Source organism: Drosophila busckii, chromosome 2L (genome assembly GCF_011750605.1).
Source record: "Drosophila busckii strain San Diego stock center, stock number 13000-0081.31 chromosome 2L, ASM1175060v1, whole genome shotgun sequence".
NCBI classification, from domain to species: domain Eukaryota; kingdom Metazoa; phylum Arthropoda; class Insecta; order Diptera; family Drosophilidae; genus Drosophila; species Drosophila busckii.
The window spans coordinates 3028661-3056092 of record NC_046604.1 but is presented as its reverse complement, the minus strand read 5'-3'; the positions used below and the strand labels follow the sequence as shown (position 1 = coordinate 3056092).

Sequence of the window (27432 nt, the reverse complement as noted above, 5' to 3'; positions counted from 1 at the left end):
ATCTGCATGTAATTGGAAAATTATTTAATATTCGCACTATATAGTTATTTACAAAACTTAAATTTGTTATATATAATATATATGTGTTTTTGTTATAATGCTAAAACGCACATTTATATTGACAATAGTATTTTAACTCTATTTACATATGCAGAGTGTTTATATGTAGGGGATTACAGCTGATATATGTGTATATAGTACAAATAGATATTATAGTTAGCATTAATATTGCATAAAGTATTGGGACTTTTCATACACAAGTTACTAAGCGCTAAGTTTCTTTGAGCTACATTAACATTGAGGATTGTTGCCTTAATTGCATTGAAATTATAAACAAATGAAGCCAGCGCTTGTTGTTCATAGCCTGCTATGCCTAATGGATTAATTAATTGATTAGTTTCAGCTGCTTGAACACTTTGTGGCTTGGTTCGGTTGCGTACTGTACAGAAATTAACAAATCACAATACAAAATGCACATAACAAAGTCTACTCAGTCATCAGCTGCGTTTTAAATTGTTCACTTTTTATTTAATTTTGACTTATACTAAGAGTTTAGCATTAACTAATTGCATTGAGCTGCATTCCTTTGCATCTTTGTATTGTCCGTGTTAATTCTCAAGTCTTTTTACAGCACGTTGTTTATAGATTTTGATTCGTTGTTCTGCAGTAAAGTTATACAAAAAAGGCATTGGAAGTAATTTATATGTTTTTTTTAATAATTGCCAAGCAAAATTATTGAGCAGGCAGCTGGGATATGTTTTTTTTTTTTGTTTTTGTTGTATATTCGACTTAACGTTAACATAATAATTTGCACTAAACGAAAATTGTATTTCTTTCTTGTATTTGCAACTTAATTTCTTAGTGGGTTTGTACGCTTAGTATAAATAAATTATATCACAACAATAGAGACAAAATTTGTGTGTGTGTGCGTGTGTGTGTGTGTGTTAACAAACTAAAGACAAATTGGAACGAGAGCTGCTTGCAGACTACAAATAATAATTCAATATAGCTATAGACACACTTATGCATACAAAATTACAAAACACACATACAGACACAGATGCACACACACACAGACACACACGCACATGCGGAGGCAGCAGCAGCCACTGAGTTCCACTGAGAGATCCAATACAAGAACAATGCTTGGGCGCCAGAGCATTCCATTTAATATTAACTCTTGCTCAGCGCTTTCTTCTTTCTTTGTACCAGAATATCGTAGAAGGGATTGTGGCTAATGGACTGCGTCAGCCGCTTGATCCACTCCTGTTGATCCTCCTCCGTTGCCGCAGACATGCGATAAACCGTATGCTTGCCCTCCACCACCTGCCAAAAACAATTGAAAGCGTTTAGCATAAGCATAAACTGATTTCAGTTGCGCTTACCTTGCCCTCGGAATCAGTCTTGCATGCCTTGATTATATCGGCGCCGCCAATGGCGAATAGCTCAAAGCAGTGCGGCTTGCTGCGATCCTGTATCTCACGCACTGATATATTCTCCAGCGGTATAATGCCACGCGGCTCCTTATCCGTTGTATACTCAAAGTAATACAGACAATTGTCGTTCAGAATGAACCAGCGTCGCTTCCACGATTTGTATCTAAGCAAAATATTGAGAGTAGCTTAAGCTTAGATGCATTCTAAGTTTATTGCGTTGGCTTACCTGCCGCCCTGTTTCCAGAGCCAGCCCTCCTTGTCGGGATTGAAGAAGGTGTGCATTAGATCGTTGCCATCGTCCTGGGGTATCTTAAAGGGCTCGGTGCGTATGGACTCGTATAAAGATTCGAGCAGACCACGCGGCAAATCTCCGCCGTTATTAATGCCACGATTCATCGATATGAATTGCTCAACGGTGGGTTTGTCTTTGACCTGCAAGCAAGTCGAAAGTCAAAAGGTTATTCATGTCGAGCAATAAAAATTAATTAAAACTATTTGTCTCTCAATTTCTTGGCACACACACACACACAGCTATAGACTTGACCTATTTATAGCAGTGAGCGCAAACGGAAGTGAAGCGAGTGCCAGTTTTAAATTTGGCGAGCATCCTAATTGCATTTCCGTTGTTGCTACTTACCGATGGATTGTGCAGCGATGTATTCAGCATAATGATGGCAAAGCTGAGCACATAGCACGTATCCGTGTTGGTGAAAATATCCGGATTCAATTGACAGTAGCGCTGGGCAAAGCATTCCATCATGCGATCGATTTTCTGCGCCTCGCCCGGCAAACGAAACGACCAAAGAAATTGTCTGCGAATCAAAAGCAAATATTAAACTAAAGCAAAAAGTGTATTGGGCAGTTGGGCTTACCTTAAAGCCTGCACCAGTATTAAGTTTGTAAAATCATGCAGCGCCACAAAAGCCTTCAGCACATCCTCGTTGAAGTCGTTCTTCTCGCCAAGGTAATCGCCTGTAAACAAATTGAGCAAATGATTACAATTTAGCTAGAGCCTTTAATTGAATTCACAGCTTATGAGCTGGAACTTACCTATGGCCGTTTTGTTCAGTCCCTCGCCCTTGTAAAGAAAATGCGCCACATCCTGTGGATCATGCCGCAGCAGTCGATTCTCTACAAGATACTCAATACCTGCAACAAAATAAAGTCGAAATGTTGAGTTTAATATTATGCGCGGAAATTCAAAACGCAATCAAACAATCAAAACTAATCCAATCCAATCCATATATGTGAATATTGATGGTAACCACCGCAGCAATTTCAATATATTAAGGAGCGGCTGACTCGACAGCGTCGTCGTCGTCATTATTTATCAATCAAAACGCAAAAGGGTCTCGGTCTCGGCTGCGGCTCAGCAATTTGCGATAAAAGCCGGAAGGCGCACACACACACACATATATAAAGACATATATATATCTCGATATGTACAAAGCTTCGACATTGTATTAAGTGCAAACAAACAGCAACAGCAACAAGAAGTTGCAAGCAGCCAAGACAAATTTGACAATCGCGTGTGTAGCTTTGGCTTTGACTTCCTTGAAACTAAAGCAGTTACAACTGTAGCTATGACTATGATCGACAGCTAGACAAATAGTTAAGGTGCCTTATTTACTTTACATGTCTTGGAATACAAGAAAAAAGGTATATCAACAACTATTACATTTTTTATTTAAGCGAGGTGCTTTATCTTATTTAACTATAAATAACTAATACCCAATCCTTGAAACTTTAATTTTTCATATGCGAAATATTCATTTAGTTTATTTTCGAATCATCACTTTATTGATTTCTAATTCGAATTCCATTTTAAGGGCTATGCTAGCAAATAATTATATAAATTAATATTTATTTTACTTTTCCAAGCAATTAATTTTAATTTAACTTCTTAATTTCGTATACTAACCAAATAAATAAACTTGCACCACTTGTTGCTAACAACTTTCTTATACTAACGACTGTACATAGTCAATATTAAATAAATAAATTTATTTACTATTAGTCTTGCAAACTTTTTTGACAAGCGCCTTGGCTTTAAAATAAATTTATTTAAAGAACAAGTGCAACTAAATGTAAATATCTAAATATGTATACACTTTTTTTATTTGAATAAACACATATTTATTGTTAATTATTTGGTTAAAAAAATGGCTGCTAAGTTTTGCAAATATTTAACATTTCTTTTTATTCAAAATAAATTTGTAACCAAAGCTCGACTAAGTTTCACTAGAGTCAATATATTTATACTATTGTTTGTTAATTAATTTTGTTAACTTAGCTTATCTTTATATATTTTTTTTTATTTAACTTAAAGTGCTTTTTATAAACTGAACTTTGGCAATTGTAGCACAAACTTCTTTCTTAATGGCTCCAAACATAATCTTATGATTACATCCAAACTCAGCCCCTCCCTAGCCACCACTACAAGTGCTTTAAGCCAAGTTAAGCGAATTTGCTGTCGCGTTTTTGCTTTTTGTGGCAGACAGATTGGCGTTTCGTTATTGGAAGCGTTTTCATAGTTTTGTTGTCACATATATGGGGAAAAGCCAAACAACAATAATGCGAAATGGCAACGATAATGACAAAGGAGACAACAACAACAGCAACAGCAACAAAAAGAATAAAAGCCCAAGGCATTAAGTTTATTTTGTTGTTGTGCGCATCACACGCGATTAGCATCAGTAAGTTGCTGGCACCTACAACTCCAACCTCACACCCTACCCAACGCCCCACTCGTTGTGTGGCGTTATGGATGGCCCATTTGAGAGCTATTAATTCAAGTGTGTGTGCGTACGTGTGTGTGTGTGTGTGTGTGTGTGTGTGACTGGAGGTTATTGTGCTTATGTTGATAATCGGCCGATAAAGCGACAAATGACAATGCTGCCCAGACTGCGGCCTAACCCACCCACCCACCCACTCACTCACACACATGGCCAAGTTTTTAATAAGCAAACGCAACGCGCATTTCCGCTCCACCTCGCTCCCTCCTTTGCCACTCCGTGACCATTTAATACAAAATACTTTCAATGCGGATTAGCATTTTTATTGCTTCGTTTTGTTTTTTTTTTTTACAGGACGCATCGCTTCTATTTGGCCTAATTTTAGTCTTGTCAACGCTAATTTATGGCCGAAGAGTTCGAAGTAAATATTTGATTGGCTGCGAGGAGCTGTCGAGGGAGCAACTAAATGGGTCACATGAGATTAGACAAGCGTGTTGGACAAGTCTCTTTACTTAAGCTCTGACGACAGACAGACAGCTTTGGGCAATTTTAAAATAGCAGCAAAGCTATAAAAGTTGCATAAATCATTCGTTGCTACTCGTTAGTTGTTCACTCACTCGCTGCAAATTTGAACGACTTCGAATGTCAACGAACTGTCAAATTTGTCAGCGCTTCAATTTAATGCCAGCGCTCTCAGTCTCGAGTCTGAGTCTGAGAGATGCCGACGCCTTGTTCTGCTTCTTTCCCAACTTGGAGGCCCACCCAAGGGGGCGTCAGTTGCATGAATGACATGCGTTGCAACTCATTACGTTATTAAATTAACGTCGAAATTATTATTGAATGTACGTGCTCTGTTTTCTTGAGTTGCTGCTGCGTTTAAATTTGCAACAAACGGGGGGAGGCGCTCTTCAGCTCTTCAGCTTATTGCAAGCAAACCGAACCCCAAGCTCACTCACTTTGTGGCTTTTGATTTATGCGCTTGTGGTTTTTATTTAAACATTAAGAATAATCAAATTCTGGGGGAATTTCTTTGGATTGAGTCAGCAGCAAACTTTCCCACAAAGTTATTAAATTAAATGTGAACTCACCTTTCTTGGGATCCATGTTGAACTTTTTGCGTCCAATCGACATTTGCTTGTCCTTGTTGGAATGCTTATCCTCCGGCACATCGAGTGCCTCCATTTCCGAGACCACCTCGCACAATTCATCTTTGATTTGCTGCAAATGAAAACAAGAGTCGCACATTAAATCGAAACTCGAGTTCAACTTTCACATCATTTGCATGCAACGCGCCAGAGCAATGTATGCAAATATATTTTATATTTAGTCTACACATAACTACAGCAAATATAGCGGCTATATGCATATATAAAAATAGCGCAGCGATCGACGCACACACAACTGCGTAGAAATTGCGGAAACGAGGCGACAATTGTTGCTATAAATATAACAAAAAGTAAATATTGCTGATGAAGCGAAAGTTCAGTAACTGGCGCCAAAAAGTACGAACTGCAATAATTTGATTAGTCGCCAAGTTGCTGAATTCGAAATTTAAATTGAATTTAGACTAGTACCTGACACGGCCTGGGGCCAAGGGTCACAACAACGCGCCTCGCCTCGAGGCACAAACAAATTTGTCAAGCAGTTGCTTCAATAACACACGAGACCGGAACATATCAATTGCTCAAACAGTCAAACACCCCCCAACCCGCTCAGCCCACGCCCATGTAGACTGACCTTCTGACTCATTTGTCACACACACACACACATATATAGACTATATATATATGCAAATTGTATGCGACAATTAAAGCTCATGAGAAATTCAGCATGTGTTGTTTTCTCTCTTGAGGATCGTTTTGATTCGTAGAGTTATGCGATGAGCTCATTGCGCTGACCCCAGCAACGAGCAATGAAGCGTTCGTCTAGTTTGGCAGACACTGTAATCAATATTAATAGATAAAAGCTACAATGCATATCAAAGTTATTTGTTTTTATAGACTTAAAACTTTTATGCTGTTGCTACTTCCGTTGCGCAAGATAAGAAGAGAAAACCTTTTAATTAACAATGCCGCATTATGTAAATGACTGCAAGCGATCCACAGGAGTTTCCAGACTACGAAGGCTACGCCCTCTTCCAACAATAGCCCAGAGCTAAATAGTTGTTGATTGCTCGCTCAGTTCTAAGCGTTCAACGCTCATTATAAAGCAACAGGTGAAACCACAAGCGACTTCCAGCTAATGAACGTCAAAGCTTAAAAATAACTTTGAAACGACGCTAAAGTTGTGGGAATGCCACAGCAGTCGACGAGGAAGCCCCCAAATGAACGTAAACGAACGTAGCAATCAAAAGAGAAAGAGAGAAAAACTCGTTTCGAACAAATCTCAAACAAATGCAAATGTTGGATGGAGACTTATAAATAAATATGGCATATGTTAACTCTATATATGCAAGTTAAATGTCAGCGCTAACCAGATCAAGGCATTAACTAATTTACAAGCGAGAAAAATGCACTAAATAGTTATTTCGAAAGTCTAATTCGAAGGACTGAGACTAAAATCTAAAAAACTGAGTTCGTCAACTAATAAATTTAAACCAATTAGCTTACAGTCTATTGATTTTTTATCAGCTTGTTTAAATGCATTAAGCGAAACAAGCTTGTAAATTATCAAGTGTATTAATGCAGTTGGTTGCGCTCAAATATAGTCGAAATAATAAATGATGCCACGATATAAAGCAGAAATCTTAAAGAATTAAAATTCAACAAACGTTGAAAAATATTTAAAAATTTCAAGTGTATTAATGCAGTTGGCTTTCGATAAATTTAGACGAAATATTAAATGCTTCGACAAAATAATGAGCTCAAGCAGAATTCTTTAAGAATTAATATTGTTTTACGTTTAAAAAATATTTTAAAAATTCCAATACGTTAAGCGCTGTTTAAAGTGTATTAATGCAGTTGGTTGCGTACAAATTTAGTCGAAATAATGCCACGATATAAAGCAGCAAACTTAAAGAATTATAATACTTTTATGTTTTTTATGAAATAAACAAACGTTGAAAAATATTTAAAAAATTCCAAGCGTATTAATGCAGTTGGTTTTCGATAAATTTAGTCGCCGTTTTATATATTTCCATGAAATATGTTTAAGCTTATTTCGGCTTAAGCAGAAATCTTAAAGAATTTGCATAAAGTTGATTTTATGCGCTCAATATTGAGTTGCTAATTATAATTTTATAAAGCTTGTTGTGTTCAAATTTTAATAATTACATTTAAATTTCAATATGTTAATTCAAAAGCGTATAATGCAGCTGGACAGTTGCACTTTAGTTTAGCAAGAAATATAAATATTTGATGAGCTTAAGCAGAATAAATGTGAATAAAGTTGATTGGATTTCTAATAAAAAGTTTTAAGCTTGTTGCGATTAAAAGTTGAAGAATCCGGCAAATAAAAATACAAATATGCAGTTATATATAGACAGCCCCAACCTCAACCAACATATGATTCAGCAGCAATACACCAGCAGCATTTAAATAATTTCTGTACCCGCCCCCCTCTTCAAATACCTGCGGTCGCCTTAGTATGACAACATTGCTCAGCTCCGCATTGTTGCGATTTCGTTCGATGAGCGTGCGGCAACTATCACAAAGTTGTTGTTGTTGTTGCTGTTGCTGTTGTTGTTGATTGTTGTTGTTGTGATTGTTGTTCAGCTGCTTGCTGCTGTTGTTGTTGTCTTCGTTGCTGCTGTTGTGGGTTTGGGAATTGCGCTCGGATTCGCTTTGCGAGTTGGAGCTGTCGTCAATGAAGCGCAAATCTCCAGCGGCTGTCAAAGTGTCCAACTCGCTGGTGTCAGGTGTTAATGGTGAGCTGAGCGCTGAGCTTGCATCCTGCTGCTGCTGCTCCTCCTCATCCGGCGGCATATCCAGCATGCAGCCAAGCGAGTTGGAGCGCGACTTGCGCGGCGCTTGCGGCAAACGGCGCGAGATAATCTCACCACGCTCATTGAGCAGCAGCTCGATGGGTCTGGAGCTAATCAGAGTGTGTGTTATGGTGTTGCTGCTGATGTGTGTGCTCTCCAAGCGTTTGCTATAGACTTGCGTATGCGGCTCGCTGCTGGGCAGGCGCAGCAGCTGCGACTTGCGCACGACGTCGGAGCAGGCAACAGTCTCCGAGCTGAGCGTGGGACTGGCAGGCGGCGGCGAATCCGCACGCAGCGCTGTGATCTTATAGCTGGCCACGCTGCTAAAGGGCGAGAGTGAGGGCGAGCGTGGCGAGCGTGGCGCTGGCTGCTTCTTGCTGCTGCTCAAGGCGCTGGCCAGGCTGCAAAAGCAGCGCGAGCAGACGCTGCTGCTCAGCGTGCTGTTGCTGCTTCTGCTGCTGCTGCTGCTTTCGCTCTGCAGTTTGCTCAGCAGCCGGCGACGATCCTCATCCGCCGTGGGTGAGGCTATGTAGAAGGTGCTGCTGCTGCGATTGTCGGGCATGCTGCCAACGCCGCTGCCAAAGATGCAGCTGCTCTCGGATTCAGTTGCTGGCGCATTGCTGAGATCAAAGCAGCTGCGCTGCAACTGCTGCTTGCTGCCAAAGCTGCCGCCAAAGCCGCCGCTGCGTGCGGCGCCCAACGTGACCCCAGCGCTCTTCTTGCTCTTGGGCTGTCTGCGCAGCGAGCTGAACCAGTTGCTTATGCTGGGACGCTTCTGCTGCAGTCCCACTGCTGTTGTTGTTGTTGTTGTTGTCATGTCTGGCAGTCAATTGTTGACTTCCGCTTGAGTTTGAAGTTCGTTTCACACTTTTTCGTTTACACTTTGGCTTACACTTTGTTTTGTTTTGGCTTCTGCTTCATGTTTTTGTAACTCTGTAAATTTTGGAACATTTTGTTGGTTGCTTGTTGTTGTTGTTGTTGGCAATTTACGCAGCACAAAGTGTAATGTTATACACATAAATTCATTAACTAATTATTATGATGCCTACAAAGTGCGACGACGACGACGACGACGACGACAGGAAGTGCAAAGGACTGAAATTGAATTTCGGCAGACAAATTAGTTTAATGCTCTGCGTCTGCCAGGTTAAGCAGCCTTCGCCTTAATCTCAGCGACAAACAAGGACAATGACAGCAAAGTCCTTTCTACACATGCCCATTGTGCTCGGGCACTTGATTTATTACGTTTTGCGCTTACGTTACGTTAAGCAAAGGAAGTACGTACGATAAAGCAGCAGCCCAAACTCTAATTGGCCATGTGTCGTTTTCTCTCTAGGGGGATTAAGTTGTGTACTAAGCAAAAACTCACTCAGCCATATGCAAAAATTCAAGCAACACAATTTTTTGTTATAATTTATGTTTTAGCTACAGAATTGAACTGAAATTTAAGCAAATTCAGTCTCATTCTATACTTATCTATTTGCCTTTGTTGTTATTGATCTATTTATAGTCTAATAGCTACATCTATTACAGCTAGTAGCTCATTAAAATAATTTACATGCTTGCAACATTCGGAGGCGACACAAATGTCAATACACCACGCAAGTCTCCAGGGAACCATTGCCAGCTGTGCTGCTTGCCTCAGACTCTGATGTTGGACACGTTGCCAACATCAACAACACAATTTAACTGCCACGCCCCCCCCGTACATGCAATGCCTGGCAACATTACATTAGCAAGTTTTTGAAATTAAGTCTTGAAGCCTTTTGGAGTTTTTTTTTTGCATCCTTTCAAGAGTTGCAGGAACGTGAGGCGATTGCATAAACAACGAGCCACAGCCACAATCGAAATGAATTTCAATTTTGCTTAGCTAAGTGTGCAATAGAGATGGTAACGGTGCTGCAAAGCAGCCCTGGTTTCAAATAAATTCCCAGCTGACTATCAGATATTCAAAAAAGGCACAACACGGCGGAATTATAGAATTTCAAATTAAACTTACAATCACCTTCAAGTTGATTTCAAGGGCTGCAAATTTCCCAAGCGCTACATTCTAAGAACTTTTTTATTGCCTTAACTCATTAAAATCTTTCAAATATTTCAGCTATTTTTGTAGTCAAAAAGTAAATACATTTTTATTATTAATTCCATTTTTTTTAAATTATTTATAAATTGCTTTCATGTTATTAAAAGTTAAGAAAATTTTTTGCTTTGCCTTTGATATTTTTTTATGAAGCCCTGGGATTTTTTAAAGAAGCCTGCAGTGAAGCCTCAAAAGGCACACTCCCATCTCTAGTTTTTACTCTCTTACTCACTCACTCTCTCTCTCTCATTCACGTACTGAGCCACACGCACTTTGAGATTTTATTTGTATATTTTATTTATATAAAAGTTAAACAATGAAGAAGGCGCGTCGCTTGCCACAGAGCGAGAGAGAGAGAGAGAGAGAGCGAGCACTCGCAGGTAGAAATGGAAATAATTTGTAAACAAACTATCAATCAAGCAGATGAACAGAATAAACAGCGCAAGCGACCGCAGCGTAGAATAAAAGATACAAGATACAAAACTATAAGATTGAAGCAAAGGCAAAGGAAACACAAAAAACAAAGCTGAGCTACCTGGAGTAACTCGCTCAGGTGTTGTGTGGGCTGCTTTTGGAAAATGCACTTGAGGCAACAAGATTCATTTAAAAAGGAGTTGAAGTTGGCTTCAACAGTAGCCAAAAGGGCGTGGCACACATGTGTGTGTGTGTGTGTGTGTGCAATTTATCTAGACATTTTAATCTTCGAGTGAGGCGAGCATTGTTGTTAAACCCGAAATCCAATTAGACAGACAGACATATCAACAATGCATAGCAACAAAAAAAAAAAGTCACAACAGCAACTGGGAAAAAGAGTCTGGGAAAAACTGCTGCTGCTTTCACTTTCCTTTTAGCCAGAGCCCAGAAGCTGCTTCGGCAATTTAACTTAAGCTTACATTTGCAACAGTTTTGCTGCTTTTCGCTTTTTATTTTATTTGTTTTTTGTCTGCCACACACACACACAAAGAACTTCCAAACTTGCAACTGTTTGTGTGTGCTGCGGTCATTGCTCGGTCATCAGTCTTCTCTTTTTTTTTGTTTTTGTTGTCTGCTGAGCGTCTAAAATGCATTTGTTTTGCTTTATTGATTTTGCTCTGAGATTTGTAAACTTTTATTGGTTATAAGCTGCTTAGATTTTTAAACAACTTTTCAATTTGAGTTTGCCACACAGCTGAAGAATTTTTCAATTTCAGTTGAGACCCCATTCGCTTTATTTTCATAGACTCAAGCTCATTAGTTAACAAACAATTACAAAAGTGCTAAATTATTTTACTTTTCAATTTTGATTGCAGTGCGGCAAATAAAAAATTTAAATAAAATAACTATTGAATAAATATAAAAAATATTTTAAAATAAAATTTTAAAAAAAAAGTTTTTGTTTACACTTTTATAGTAAAAATTGAAAAAATAATTTGTGTGTGTACGAAATTGAAAATTAGAATTATAAGCAAATAGCTCTTATTAATTTAATAAAGCAGCCATTTTTAAATAAAAATTAATTCATTTTAAGGATTTTTAATTTCCACTTTGAGAATAAATATGGTAAAATAAGCATTAAAAATAACTTATATAAATTAAGTATCTTTTGCCTTTCCAAACAAATGGATAAACAAATGTATTTTAAAATTTTTTTTGTTTGCCTTATCAATCAAAGTTGAAAATAAAAGTTGTTTGCTTGTTTTTAATTCTGCTTTATTCAACTTTTGATTTAAATAAAAAATAAGAGTTTGAAGCTAATTTTTTATTATATCAATTTTAGCAACATAAACTTTCGACTCTTTAAGTTTTGGTTATAACATTAAGAAATTTGCATGTTTCTTTTGCTAGTGAAAATGACGCAACAAGTGCTAAAAGCGAAAAACTAAAATATCTACATATGGCTGTAAAATATATATGTTGGTATATATAAAATGCTATTTGTTTTCTTTGGCGTTTGCTGTTGTTTTATATGGCATTATTTTAACATTTTTATTTGCGAGCGAGAGCGAAAAACACACAAAATACAAAATGTAAATAAGACACGAAAACAAGCTTTGATCATTAGCGGTAAAAATACAGACCATATATAATAAAAAAAAACATATATATATATATATATATATATTTGTGGCCATAAACAAATACACGAATGTGAAATTTGTAAAAACTTTTTGCGGCTGAATAAAAATTTATTTGCGCACTTAAGAACACACAAATAAAATAAAAACGCATTGAACCATTACAACAAAAGTTCATTGGCATAGTTAGGGACAAAACAAGAAAAATTATTAACAATGGACAGAAGAAGAAGCAGAGCCGACTCTCGGACTGTCTTTCCTATTTAAATGTGTTTTTAATTAAATGCCTTTTGTTTTATGCTGTGTCCATTACACAGACATTGCTGTCGCTCTAACTGTAAATGTAAATGTATCTTGTATCTTTTACCTTTTGCAAGTGATTAGCCGACGCCGACGCCGACGCTCGCTCATTAGCAATTCAACGTGGCGTTTCAAAATTGGCTCAGCATAGCTACAAAATACTAAATACCAAATTGAATGGGCATGAACACAACACAAAAAGAATTCTAAATAAAAATTTAAAGCAGCTTTTTAATGTGTGTGTGTGTGTGTGTGTGTGTATAGAATTCAATGGAATTTATGCTGTTTGAGCTAAATATATGCAGCAAACATATAAAAGTAAAAAAATGCCAGTTAGACGCAGTTTGCATATTAAACAAGCGCACAGCGCACAAAGTATCTTGTGGATACATTACAGCTACGCGCGTGTATTTTATAGGCGCCGCAGCAACAGGTGCGCCTAGAACACCTCCCACCACCCACCCAACCAACCAAGCAGTTGCTTTTTATGTAAACACTTGCGCATGTAACAGTTTTTATTACTGTTTATATCATTTTTCTATATAAGAACTTTGGCCATGATTACAACTTAAGGCGCTTATTAAATTTTAAATACTTTCGCTGCTTTAGAATTTTTTAAATAATTTACTTATGAGCTATAAGCTATTGAAAATACATTTTAATTTATTTATGCTTTACAGTCTTTGCTAATAATGCTTTTAGAATTTATTAAACTATTTTTTATTGAAAATAATGTAACAAGTATTTTGCGTTTAAATGTTATAAATAATAAGATTTTTTAAAGATTTTTTAGCTACATAGAAACTTTAGTAGTAGAATTTATTTTTTAATAATTTCTTCAATAAATTTTAAATATAAGTCAAGCTTCGCTTTAACTAAATTAAACTGACTGCTTATTAAATTCAAACTGCGTCCAATTTAATTATTCAAATTAGTTTTAGTTTAGCTGCCAGCTGCTTAGTACTGCTTAAGATTTTGCAAAGTTAACAATGCAACAATTTATTTTAATTTGTTTGCTAAGCTTAACAAAACTAAGCGCTGGCGTTGTGGCAAGTATTTGTTTAAATTAAAGCCAAGCAACTATAATTTGTTCAATTCCTAGTTCTGCCCAGCTGAATGCGATGCATGCCACACAGACTTGCAGCCCAGAGTCGCCGCAGCCAAAGAATTTCAAAAAATTGGTCGCTACGATTATTTTATTGAAAAAGAAAAACCTTTGAATTGGTTTGCCGCCGCTCAAGTTTGTCATGCAATGCAGTCGAATTTGTTGCACCTGAACAATCGTCAGGAATATGAGTTAATAGCACCGAAGTTGGCCAAAGCTAAAGCCTATTGGCTGGACATCAATTGCCTGGTATCGCCCAAGGAATATTATGCGCTTAGCAACGGAAAGTTGAGCACGTATTTGGATTGGCTGACAGTGCCGGATAATGCGCGAGGCACTGAGAATTGCATTGTCCTGGGACAAAAAGGACTCATGACCAATGAGGATTGCAGAAAGCCGCAGCTTTATGTTTGCCAAAGGAAATGAGAGTGTAAAGCTTAAATTCAAATATATTTATTTTTAGTCTAAATAAAAAAATCAAAATTAATGCTTTGTTATATAAATTAATATATTTTTATATAATAAGCGCATGTGTAGCTGAGAAAATTGTAGAGCGGGTCTAAGCTCTAAATTAATGTGGCGATTTATTTAAATTTAAATTAGTCTAATAAGATTTTAGCTTTGGATACATTACAAATTCGAGTAATCTTTAGCGCTGATAGTGCATTAAAAGAAAATATAGTAGTGAACTTATAATGCTAAATTAATGCATTTATTTCTATAAAATTAGGCATAAGTTGAGGCAGCATAAAAAGTTGAGAGCAAAATAAAATAGAAATTTAGACATGAGTAACTTTTGCTAAGCCAAACTAAAAGTAATTTTTATTTTTTTAAGCTATTTTTTTTATTTTATGCGGGCTCAGCTGCTAAGCAAATGATAAGCAATATTTTATATTGTTTAAGGCATTTCCTTTAATTGCTTAAATATTGATAAGACGACCACAAGCTGCGAGCGATATATATATATAAAACGGATATATATGCGCTTCATATCAGCAGCAACTTAAATTCTAGAATTTTATGTCTTTGTTGCTGCAGCAAGTTTGTTCAACTTGGGGATACATATGTTTGTGCAAGTGCCAAAGGACGCAAGCAAAGGATCGTCTATATATATACAAAATGTCTGCAGTACGCAAAAATGTCACTGAGGCGTGTGAGGGGCACAACGAACGCCAGACGTGCCACGTCTGCAACGTGATTTGAACACGCAAAACATTAATGCGACTCTCTCTTTCGCACTTTGGCACTTTTTCTTTCTGTCGCGGCATTTTTTTTTTTCCTGTTTTCTTCTCGTTTTTATTTTCTTTGGCTTGTGGTCTCTCTCTTTTGTCTGAATGTGTCCGCAGACACGCGCAACTTTTGCTTGTTTATAAATTTGAACATTTTATGGCCTGAACCCAAAGCGAAGCCAAATGCCTTTTGCTTTCCGTTCTAAAACACAGATACACACATGTGTGTGTGCGTGTGTGTGTGTGTTTTGTATCTTAAAAAAGTGAATTGTCGAGTCCTTGAGTCCATGTCTCTCAGCAGCTCTCAATTCTCACTTCTCAGTGCTTACAACTTTTTGTTTCAATAACTGCGTACTGCACTTTTCGTCTATTTGGTGCAGCTAGTTTCGTATCTATTTAGGTTTTTCCTAGTGCATTTTTCTATTTTTGTACACACACATGTTTTCAATTTTCTCATTTCATTTAGTGTGTCAATTGCTCGACACTTTTCTCTCATTTGTTTATCTGGCGCGGCTGCCGTTTGTCTAGCAAAATTTCCTAACAACTCAACTATCTTATCAAAATTTGATTTGAAATTCAGTTCAATGACGTAGCCAATTGATAAAATAGCACAACTATATACTGTATATATATATATCTGCTGATATGCCAAATAGCTGCTTAGCTTATTGGCATAGCCTTCAATTGCTTTTGGCGGCATTTAACAAAGTGAAATGCAATTTCTTTGCCAAAAAGAAATTTCAACTCAAGGTCGCATTTATTGTTGTTGTTGTTGAGTCATGAGTACACTTGAAATAAATTCCAATGCCGCCGACTCATATTTTAAATTAATAATCTGGTGAGGCGTCGCTGCTGCTGCGGCTGCTGCGGATTTCAATGTTTAGAGTTAATTAACAAACATAAATCATATTTCTTTTGATTTGACTTTGGCAGCAAGTGTTATGCTTTTGTTTATTATTCTAAAGTTTGCCCAGCAGACAAAATATAAGTAAAGAAAAAGGCAGCGGCAGCGGCGTGTGCTCAATATAAATATTTATGTCTATAGCGAAATTTATATAATAAGCAAGTTAATAATATAAAAATTCATTTCAATATATAAATAAATGTATATTTATGTGTGTGAAATCATTTAATAAATTTCTTTACCACATTGTGTTTAATTTAGAAATAATGAATAACATTAAGCTATTTATTAAAATGAATCAAATTAAGCTTAAATTTTGCAAATACATTGTATTGAATTTATAAATATTTTATGACTATTTTTTGATTAAATATAATATACATTATAGAAATTGTAATACTTTGCATTGAATTTATAATTTAACTAAAAGTATTTTGCATTAGCTAATTTATGTTTAAAAAAATTAATTTAAAAATCTAAAAGCTAATACAACATTTGATTGCTATTGCTGCAATGTTTAAATTAATATATAACTAAATTTGCCATATTTAATGCTGACTTTATTAGCTTAGCAGCTTGAAAAGAATTTCTGCTACTATTTTAAAATTTTTCTAAACTTTTTACAATTTGCTTTAACCCTGTAACATATTTGAATTTAATTGATTTGCTTTTTTTGTTTTTGAAATGTTCTTAATGCGCTCCCACGCTGACACGTTTCCAGCTCAGTAGCCAGAGCATGAAAATACCTGCGGCTATAACAATATATATATCTGCATAGATATATGATATATGGGGCTGAAATAACCGCACAGCGTGTGGGAAATTGAATGCACAGCAAAAAGTAAAAATGATAGCGAAAACAACAAACAAAACAAAACAAAAAACAATAACAAATGTGGCACGCAGTTTGTTTTATAATTATTTCTCACGTGTATTTAGAAGCAGTTTGAACTAATTAGGTTTGGAAAATATAAAAAATACCAAAGGGGTGAGACACACACACACACACACAGAGAGAGAACTTAATTTATGAGCTCATAGCTGACTAAATTGCAAGCGTGTAACTTGCTATAGCTACAAAAATGTAAAAAGTTGGATTAGTGACAAACATTTATAGACTGAGCTGACAACATAAATAAAAGCGCTGCATGTTTTAATTTTTAAAAATAACACAACTAAAAACAAGCTATAAAATGCATATGAATTTCTATTTCTATGCATAGAGCTTAACCTATTTAAGCGCCTGCACTTTAATAAACAATAGACGGCTACACTTTGATTTGTGTTTTTGCCTAATGGCAAACGCATTTACATTTCGAGCTTTTAAAATCGAGTGAGCACTCACTTGGCAGCAGGACATGGCGCAAGCATATCCTGGCCAAAGGCCACTTGGCACAGAAAGCGACTAAAAGCCTACAAGGCTACAAAATACAACACAACACACTTTGTAGTTCGAAGTAGAAGCAAAAGAATGCGCAGTTTACAGTTTCAATTTATGCGCAAGTGTGAAGAAATTTTATTGTAAACAAAGTTAACTTTATGCAAATGGCGAGGTCAACGTCAAAGTCTACAAATTGCATAAAGAAATGTGTGTGAAACGAAGTCTAATTACGCGTGTGTGTATCTATAAGATACATTTTGCATAATTGCTGTAGCTGCAGCAGCAGCTGCAAATGAGTAAATTAAACATAAACTTGTTGCATGCCTCAGCTGCTAAGTGGCAGCCATTGTAAGTCTCTCTCTCACTTTTTTAGACTGCAATGCAGTTTAGATGTAATAGCTGTAGATACGACAAAACACGCCTATGAAATGTTTGCCATTCATGGCACAGGCCTAGACCAAAGTATCTATGAGTCAGCAGCAATAATTTGCATGACACATAACTAGAGAGTGAGCTAAAGAGAGAGAGAGAGAGAGAGAGAGCGCAACTTAAAGCTACACGCACTAAAATATGTGCAACAATTTAAAGCAATTGCTATAAATTCAATTAATAACAATAAAAATATTACAATAATTTGCATGACAAAAACAAAGAGAGAGAGAGAGAGAGAGAGAGACAACTTCAATATTTAAAGCAATGCCCTAAATAATTGTGCAGCCCAAAAGCAATTACTTTAAATTAATTTAATGACATTAAAAAAAAGCCAAAGAAAGAGAGAGAGAGCGAACTGCAACTTTAATATTTGTGCAACACTTTAAAGCAATTCTCTAACTAATCGCCAAGCCCAAGCGCAATTACTATAAATTAATTTAATGACAATAAAAATAAAATCACATATATTTCTTAATTGCAGGCAACAATTTCTCGATTCATTGATCTTCGTTTTCAGCTTGACAGCGCAGTCGACACTAATGGACACGCCCCAGCGCCAGACAGACCACAACAAAATAAAAAAAAAACAACAAGAAGCAAAGACATCAATGTCAAAGTCAACAGCAGTCTGTGTGCACAAGGGTTAAGGCTGCCTTTGCAAGGGTTAATATGCGCACATATGTATATGAACCTTTTGTTGTTGGCCCAAAAGGATAACATGCTGGCTGTTTGCTTAGGCTGCAGACCGAAGACCGAAGACTCGAGTTCGACACGCGATAGCAAATGCAAATTTTTTATTATTATAATTAGCAGCCAAACAGCTGCGCACATGCTGTAAATAACTGTAAAACGTTGCATAAATAAATAAATATAGTCAAGCTAGCCACCCTCAAAAGCAATTAAACCAAACTTGAACTTGGTTTTTGTCTATAGTTTATTTTTATTGGTTTTGCCACATGCAGTTTGCAGCCCTGGGCTACGTATCCCTTAGCTATTAAATTAATTATGCCTCCAACTTTAATGACGCCGCCTCGACTTTTTTATATCTCTCATATTTTTTTAGTTATCTTTTAAGTGCTGCTGCTAAGAATTTTGAGCGCCTATAAATCTCAGCTTATATTAATTTTTAGTTATTGTTGTTATTCCAAATCATATCAGCTGTTCTATTGCGCTGTTTGTGTTTTAATCTTAATAAATGCGCATTTGACTTTGCTCAGCTTTGATTCGCGTGTCTTTTGTTTATATGTTGCATGCAATGTTCACAGTTAGCTGCAAATTGTTTGTTGTTTTGCTGTCACTTTTAACGCGTTTTCTTCAAGTTCATTTCAATTTGTAGTTCATAGTGCAACTTCATTGTTTTGTTTGTTGACCGACATTTGTTACATTTACTCACATTACAACACGCGCCTTTGTTTTTGTTTTTGTTTCTGCTCTGCTCAAAATATTGAATTTCACTCAAGTGTAAATGGCTCTAGGCGTGAAAAAAAACCTTAAACAATTTCTTAGTTTTCGTCAAGGCTTTGCTCAAATTGCAAAAGTTTGCTGCGTGCTCAAATAAGAAAATTTACAAGTTGATAAAGTTCAAACGTTGGCAAAAAATAAACAAGTAAGCTGCTGAAATTTAAACTCAATTTAATTTAATAAATTATATAAAATTTTACTTGCATAAATTTTAAGCTCTTGATTGACACAATGAAAATGTAACGGAAATAAATGTAAGCAGTATTGTTGAAACAGTGAAATAGAACAAACAATTAATTTACAATTAAAAATAATTATAAATATTAATACATGTGGAGCAAATAAAATGAAAAGGAAATAAATGAAGACAGTCTAGTTGAAACAGTGAAAATAGTACGAAATTTATTTTAAAGCTTACAAAAGTGTAAAAATATATTAAACTCTCATTGTTTTGCCTTTATTGCAGGTTGAAACAGTGAAAATAAAATATAAAATTTACATTTAATTTTAAGTAAAAATTCGCATAAATGTTTAACTCTTGATTATTTTATATTAAGCTCAATTAGAGCTGTGCAAATAAAACGTAAATACTTCAAGATTGCAGTAAAATAGAAACATTATTTAATTGCTAATTTATATGAAGTAAAAAATGCATTATAAACAAACATTTGATTATATTTAGCTGCAACGCAAGTTGAAATAGTGAAAAAGAAACGCATATAAAGCATTTAACAACACTAATGCCAGTTGTGCGCCTTTTTGAAACAATGGAATGGAACATATTTCTAATTTAAGCGCACAACAAGCAAAGCTATTAATAACAAAAGGCGTCAAAGGGTGAATATAGAAAAACGCTTTAAACACACTGCAGTGTCTAGTATTTTTTTTCTTCGCTATGTTGCACCTGCAAGTGATTAACAACATGCCACGTTCCACTATTGGTTAATGCAACGTTTTGACCACCACACGCGTTCAATAAAGAGACAAATGTATTGAAACTGGGGTCGCTGCAGCAACTGTAATGACCAAATGCAATTATTTTTAGCAACATGCAACAAAATTATGTTGCACGCTTAGCGCACGCGTTGCGCATGTTTGTTGACAATTAATTGTGTTGTTGTTGCAGTTGCGGTTTATTGTTCGTTCGTTCGTTCGTAAGGGGCGCACCCAAAACGCCAAACGCGCTCTAGTGGATTGTCAACTGCAGTTTATGCATTAATTTCCGCATTACGAGCAAAAAGCGATTGCAGATATGACAACAACAATTGTACAATTGCACACACACACACACAAAGCGAGCGAAAGAGATATACATAGATGGGGGAAGAGAGAGAGAGAGAGGCACACAAATTCTTGCATGGCAAACTGTAACTTTAATGAAACGCATCCGCTGCTGGGGTCAGCTCAAGCCGCCGCCGCCACCAATGTGCAACCAATCGAGCGTCGATATTGTGACCAGACGGTGTTGCAACTTTGATGTTGCTGTTGCTGCTGCAGTCGAGTGAGGTTATTATACTCTGATAAACCGCAAATTGTGGCAGCTTCACAGCTTCTGCCAAGTCAGCGCCCTTTGGCTGCAGCAGCAGCCGCAGCTGTTGACATTTATTGCTTAAGCTGTGAGCTGTCTACGAACTAATCAACATTAAGCAATTGTTGTTGCTGTTGTTTCGAATTCCAAATCGTAGCCTAGCATTTTATAAATAATTAATTGTATAAAAATAGCAATGAGTAAAGCTAGTCGTGCAATTTGAAAATTCTTTGCAATTTATTTGCAATAATTTCCAGTGTCACAGCAAAGTGGCAACTATTGATTTTCTTTGTATTGCTGCAACTCACTCAAAAATACTTGCGAACTGGCTGCCACTGCATTTGCATTCTTGGCAACACACACTCACACACAGACAAAGCTACGAAATTAACTTAAACACTGCTGACTTGTAGTTTGGCTATGTTTTTGGCATGTTTCATTGACTTAAAATATGCAAACAGGCAAGAGAGCGAGAGAGCGCGAAAATACTTTGCAGCAGGCTGAGGACAGGCGGGAATGAAACTGCCTGCCTGGCCCCAAAATGGAAATGAAACAAAAGTGCACTTGGTGCTGTTGGGGGCGCGCCACTTGATAAAAATGTCAGCGCTAGAGGTCGCCACCCCACCGATTTGCAATTGTTGGCAGACACGTCTAAAAATTGCCGCTGGCTGTGCCCAATAACAAAAACGCTGCATCAACAAATATATATTTTAATTTGTATACATAAATATTTGTTAGCCATTAAAAAACATCAAAATTTGTCGCTTAAGTTAATAAAAATGCCAACAATTTTTATTGCTTGCTTATTTTTATAATAGAAATTTGTGCCGCATATATTTTGCAGCTACTGTAAGTCGGTAAAATGGCATGAAAATTTATTTATTTGCTGTGCGCCAAAAGTTTTTGGGCCTGGCAAATGTGCTTTAGTTTTTTAGGGCAGTTAACCTTCGTCTGGGGCGCTGCTCACTGAACCAATTGCCTGACCTTTTCTATAATGATTTGTGTTGTCCTTTTTCCTACCCAGACAGACAATTTCCAATTCAATTTCAAACTGTGTTTGGCTGCATTATTATCAATGCTGACGTTTGTTTTTATAAATTGCGCAAAAGTTAAGTAAAGACTGCAATGCGATAAGCTGAGAGATCCGCTTTAGTCAGCTGAGCGACATAAAATATGTACGCTCTAAGGCTGCGATTTATAATCACGTAAATTGTTTAAAATAAAGCATTATAACTTTTGGCTTGTCCATAAAAGTTCATTACTCATTACGGGCAGCTTAAGGTAAACATAAAAACCTGTCTGAGTTCAGCAAAAATTCTTGCCTGACAATAATTGATAAACTCGAACTCAGGCAGCGGAAATACAAAACTGACGTCACAGTCGTCGACGCACATTTGTTTACTAGGCAAAAAACACAGGTGATAAAAAATAATATTACTAAGCGTATAAATAGTAATATTTGCGTTACTACTTATTTTATTTATTTAAATTATCTCACTGACGCGCACTTTGCGCTCGTAAATTGCTTGCAACAACAACAACAACAGTTAACAATTTATAAAATTTATATCGCATAATTACTTGAAAGAAGTTAGCCGCTGCTTAGTAGCAGACTTTAATTAAATGCCACTATGCTTAATTAACACTTTTATTTATTATTATTTGCACGTTTTTTTTCTTTTGTGCTACTTTGAAATTCTTTTTGTTATTATCTTGCACACTTTTATTCGCTTTCAGATAAGACGATTTGATATCACTTGAACTTTTATATATAAACAATGATTTTATATATTTATACAATTTTTTTGTAGCACTTTTTTTGCACCAATGCTTTTTGTTTGATTTAACAAAAATTTAATACTATTTATAAACACAACCGCGCGCCGGGTTTCAATAAATCTCTGGCGTATCTTTTGTTTTGGCACTACGACAAAATATTTATTATATATTTGGGGCTTCTTTCTTTCTCGTTTGCCGCACCGCGATAATGTGAACGCTGCCGTTTCGTCCGTTACGCTGGCATGTTGCTTGAATTCTCGACTGTTAATGTTAACGCGAGACAACAAGTGTTTCGCCAGCTGTTAAGCTAACAGCTTGTTGACTGTTGAGCTCAAAATGGTGCTGTTGGTTGCTTAGCAGCGCTGCAAGCGGCAAGTTAACAGCAATGAGCGCGCTGTTAGGCGCTCTCTGTGAGAACAGCTGACTGCGCGCCGCCCACAATAAAAAATAAACGTTTAAATTTAAGAGCGCTAAACATGAAACTGAACATGAACGTATTAAAGCAAATGTAATTTATTAAACGATTAAAATGTAATTGTTTTAAAATAATTAAAGCAGCATGTATAATATGTATATAAAGTTGTGAAAAGAACTAAAAACATTTACAACATGTGCTGCAGACATAAATGGTCTTTCTTCTAAGCAACGTGCCCCAAGCTTTGGCCATTTGCATGCAGACATCATAAACTGCAGTAGTGGCCACATTTGCGTTGTGTGTGTGTTGGCCACTTCGATTAGTTTGCCATTGTGTTGGCCAGCAGTAACAAGAGAAACAGCAACACGCAAGGGGCGAAGAGCGAGGGGGTTAAACTGGGGAGTTGTGTGTTTGTTTGCTGGAAGTTGTAAGCGGCGGTCATTGTTGCCACTCGTCGTCGTTATTGTCGTTTATAACCTCACAAAGCAGACGCCATAAATCAAAGTACAAATTTACACTTTAACTGCACTTTCAATAAGTTTTAGCACTTTGCTGTACTTCAACGTTCATTGTATGTCGCATTTGCCTGCCATAACTCCGCAGAGCAAACAGAATACATATAATTAAGGAATTTCTAAGGGCAAACAACTTAATCAACAGCGCAGTGAGTTTAAGAGAGCAGATGCCGTTTAAATTGCGCAAATTAAACGAAAGTTCAAGCTCATCAGCATAGGTAAATTTATTTGTCCAGTTTTTGATAAAATGCTATTTATATAATATACATATTCGTTTTTGCTTTCCATCATCATCTGGCAACGTGATAACTGCGAAGTTAACGGTACGCGCATTGACTTTAGATAAGAAAACTGGGCGAACTGAACTCGAAGAGACGAGGAAGCGGCAAAACGACGCTTGGGCAGCTGCCGAGAGACGACCGCGCAAAAAGTTCTTATCAGCTTATATGCAAAGCAACAAAAACGAAGAGAAAACAATTAAACCAAAAATGTAGAAAAATAAGTCTAAGCTTCGCACAGTCCGACTATAGCATACACTTTATTTCTGACGTTGCAAACGCTATTCAAAGCTTCTTTATATAAGTTGACTTACTTACAGTCGCCTTATACAAACAAACACAAATACAAACAAACTATTTACACATAACATTTAATTTTGATAAGAACACAACGTCTGTCTGTATTATGATTCATGGCTGGGGCATCAAGCGCAAACTGAATTGCAAATATTGAATTATTAAGGCCGAGCACATGCACACATATTTGTATTTAAGAGAATTCAACGGAAATGCTTGGGGATTACTAAGATACAAATAAGGTCATTATTATGCAAGTAGGAAATTCTTTTTAGTTGCTATGCTAACACAAAATATGCGAAAGAATTTAGCGTAATATTTAAAATTCGTTTATGCAAAGAAAAGTGTCTTGATTTACGTGTTTTAATTAATATTCTTTTAATAATTTTAATCATACAAAACACATTACAAGCTTTTTATACAAGATCGTTAGGTTGTTGCCTTAACTAAGGTTTGTGTTCTTGCTACTTATATGTTGCAGCAACTGCAGCATGCTTTCAAGCGTGTTGCATAGAATTTTCTACTGCATAACTTCGGGAGACAAATAATCAATAATGCGTTATTTGATATATTTCGTTTTTGCAGGCGCATGTATTTAAAAGGGCGTGGCAGATAATTTTTGAGTATGCAGGACATTTTCTAAAATATCAGCGAATTCAAAAACATTTTTTCTATATTCTTAACGTCACTGAGCTGAACTCTAGGCTAGGCAATCAGTAATGAGGCGAGCACCGACTTTGGAGAAAGGAGGTGATCTAATCTCCTATAGCGAGAACTATATAAAGCTACTGCTTACTCCCAACTCCAATAATTATAATTGTTAGCTATTATGTTTTTATTGTTCAAAGCTTGGAGCAAGCCATGTCTGATAGACGGCGCACCCAACTAAGCTGAATTAACAGACACCAAGGGGTGGTAAAAAAAAAACAGAAAAAAGCTAAACTTTTGGCATATCGACTTCAGAAAACTTTTGTTGGCCGTTGCAAGCTTTATTTTAATTGAAGATATATTTAAATATGGTTATGATTTATGACTTTTGCAACTAGTGAAAGTGCTAAAATGATTTATTTTATCCAACTTCTTGCGAGCCGCTAATGCATACTGCATATAATTAAATTGTTACAAATAAATCATTTTCACAACAAGCAGTAAGCCTTAGAGGTAGCAAAAAAAGCGCACAAGACACTACAAAAAAATAAGGGACAAGCGTTATCCACAAGCCAAAAACTTAACCCAACTTAACCCGAAATATGAACTCGACTAATTGCCGAAAAACTGAAATAAAAAACCCTGCCGAGAAGGCAGACAGGACCAACAACAAGAGAAAGGAATTCCTATATTATTTATGCATTGCGGTAAAGGGCACAGCACACAGGTAAGGCAAAGGATCTGGAACAGCGGCAAAACCACAGAGAAGTAGCAGCCAGCCCTGCAGGGAAGAGAGAAGCGGCGAAGAGAGGTCAAGCGGGCTCTTGAGGTGTCGATTGCCGCCGCCTCAGGTAGTCAGAGAAGAAAGAAACGAAACCTTAAATTATGCATATTAAGCGATGGAAAATCTCAAAGAATTTGGTGGAAAACTGCGAGCAGGATTAGCGCATTACAGAGAATTCTAAACAAAAAAAACAACAAAAATAAGTTGTCTGCAATAATATAATATTATTTTTAAAAGCTGAGTTCTTGTTATTTAAATAATTTCGTATTAAATTATAGATAACACACAATGACAAACGTAAAATTTCATAACCTGCTCAACAATATTTATCATATCAACAAATATTTATTTATAGTATTATTCATTCATTATTCTACGACTGATAAGCTATTTTTACTAGACTTCTTTTTATCACATGTAGCAGTCACACTCACCTTGGGCTTGGATTTGTTTACAAATTTGCGATATAAATATTTATACATAGCACAGCACACACACACACGCACACTCAACAAATGAAAACAACAACAAAATATAAATAATAATGCACTTTATAAATATTTAACGCTCTTGGAATATTTTACATGTTTTTTCGGTTTATCGCGCGCGAGTTACAAAGTCCGTTATCTGTTTGGTCCGTCAGTCGATCTAGAGTTCGGTGTCTCTCAAGCGAAACGTCATCGATGACTAAGAGCGAAATATGAGAAGTCGCCGCGATACCGAAGCTGAGTTTTGCATGTCAGGAGCGAAGCGCAGGTAGCTTAAGCGACGAGTGGGCGCAGAGCGAGAGCGGCGCCCAATTGAATGCGCTCCTCGCTTTGTTTACAGTTTGTTTTTAGCATTGCTCCCACGTTGTGTGTCGCCAAACTTAGCAACAACGATCAACGAATATTAACAAAGCGGCAGTTGAGCACACTTATAACGGTAAATAATTCTATTTTGTAGCGCCCATTAGGCCTCACCATACTAATGTTGGAGTATGTCAATGAACAAACGTTAGAGCGAAAGTCATTAAAAGCAATCAAATAAATTGTATAAAATCAACAACAAAAGCAAACTATGCAAACAAACTAATTAGCCTTAAAAACAAAGAGCAAGCAGCGCTCCCCCCTTTTGTCCACAACTCTTTTCATATAGAAGTTGACATTTGGTCCAAGCGAGCCAAAGGTGAAGGCAAAACACAAACTAAGCAACAAAAAGAAGAAGAAGCAGCAGCTTGCACTCACCTGTATTTCTAGTAGTAGCTCTTGTTTTTTTCTACGCAACTCAATGAGCAACTTTTGTTGCTCTGGTGTCAGTTCTGCAAATAAAAAAGAGTTAGGAGAGTCAGTCAAGTCATTATTACAAAACAAAAGCAAAACGCATGTTGTTGTTGTTTGTATTTTTGGTTAATTGGAACAGCGACATTCCACTACAAACAGACACGCTGCATGAACACACACACACACACATAGAGTCACTCACACATACACACACGTATGCGCATAGCTAGGGGAGAGGCTATGCAGTTAAATCAATATAAAAAAAAAATTGTTTTTTTTCACCACGGGCTGTCGTGCTTTATTAATTAGTTTATTAGTTTAATGCCGCATAATAGATTAATTCAATTGAAGGCTAATTTAATAGACGCACACACACACATATGCATTAACACATACATGCACACGCCCACAAGCATCGCGTCGCTTGTTGCTTTTTTTCTTTTCATTTCTTAACTGGCCGTGCCCCTTTCTCTTGGGGCGCAACAATTGCTAATTTGCATTCGCACAATTTCATTTGAATTGCAGCTTAAGCTAATCTTTATTGTTATACGCGACGAGCTTCTTTGTTTTCTTGTTTACTCATTGCGTTGTTTCTCTGTATTTATTTCTCTGTGTGTTTACCTGGCATCGAGAATTCACTGCGCCCCTTGGATATCGCACCGTATGATCTGTTGTCAAAATTATCCATTGCGCTAATCATTGTGGCGCGCACAGTAGTCACACACACACTTGCACACGCGTTGCACTAATTACACATATTCAACAATTGAGTTGTATTCGTTAGCGTTTTCATTTATTAAACACCATTAAATTTATATAAAAACAACATCAACACATCAAAATTCTACAACTTTTTTTTCCAACTAGGGATGAACAACTACCAATGC

The 27432-nt window shown here is 36.5% G+C and overlaps 2 protein-coding genes across 4 annotated transcripts; one reads left to right on the top strand and one right to left on the bottom strand.

The window, feature by feature from the left end:
• Positions 1 to 87: 87 nt before the first annotated feature.
• Positions 88 to 27372, bottom strand: LOC108608099 (cytohesin-1). Of its 3 annotated transcripts, none has more exons than XM_017999307.2 (9): positions 27167 to 27372; positions 26510 to 26583; positions 5260 to 5389; positions 2487 to 2585; positions 2309 to 2408; positions 2074 to 2248; positions 1663 to 1868; positions 1386 to 1599; positions 88 to 1326 (listed from the first exon to the last, which is right to left on the bottom strand). In XM_017999307.2, exons 1-9 carry the CDS (start codon positions 27243 to 27245, stop codon positions 1174 to 1176), a joined length of 1230 nt encoding a protein of 409 aa, XP_017854796.1. In that variant the 5' UTR covers positions 27246 to 27372; the 3' UTR covers positions 88 to 1173. The 3 variants fall into 3 exon arrangements, with proteins under 3 accessions (XP_017854796.1, XP_017854794.1, XP_017854795.1); XM_017999305.2 differs by lacking the exons at positions 26510 to 26583; positions 27167 to 27372 and adding exons at positions 7741 to 9026; positions 22149 to 22313; XM_017999306.2 differs by lacking the exons at positions 26510 to 26583; positions 27167 to 27372 and adding an exon at positions 7741 to 9464.
• Positions 9135 to 14081, top strand: LOC108598559 (C-type lectin 37Db-like). Its single transcript, XM_017985630.1, has 2 exons — positions 9135 to 9239; positions 13630 to 14081. Exons 1-2 carry the CDS (start codon positions 9135 to 9137, stop codon positions 14056 to 14058), a joined length of 534 nt encoding a protein of 177 aa, XP_017841119.1. The 3' UTR covers positions 14059 to 14081.
• Positions 27373 to 27432: the final 60 nt, after the last annotated feature.

Excerpts from the sequence above, each read along its gene's own strand:
- LOC108608099 (XM_017999305.2), bottom strand. The coding sequence starts at position 8,910 with ATGACAACAACAACAACAACAACAGCAGTGGGACTGCAGCAGAAGCGT. Across the intron at positions 5,390-7,740 it reads TCATACTAAGGCGACCGCAG|CAAATCAAAGATGAATTGTG; the intron begins GTATTTGAAGAG and ends TTTCATTTGCAG. Across the intron at positions 2,249-2,308 it reads ATACTGGTGCAGGCTTTAAG|ACAATTTCTTTGGTCGTTTC; the intron begins GTAAGCCCAACT and ends TTTGATTCGCAG.
- LOC108598559 (XM_017985630.1), top strand. The coding sequence starts at position 9,135 with ATGCCTACAAAGTGCGACGACGACGACGACGACGACGACAGGAAGTGC. Across the intron at positions 9,240-13,629 it reads TAATGCTCTGCGTCTGCCAG|TTCTGCCCAGCTGAATGCGA; the intron begins GTTAAGCAGCCT and ends TTCAATTCCTAG.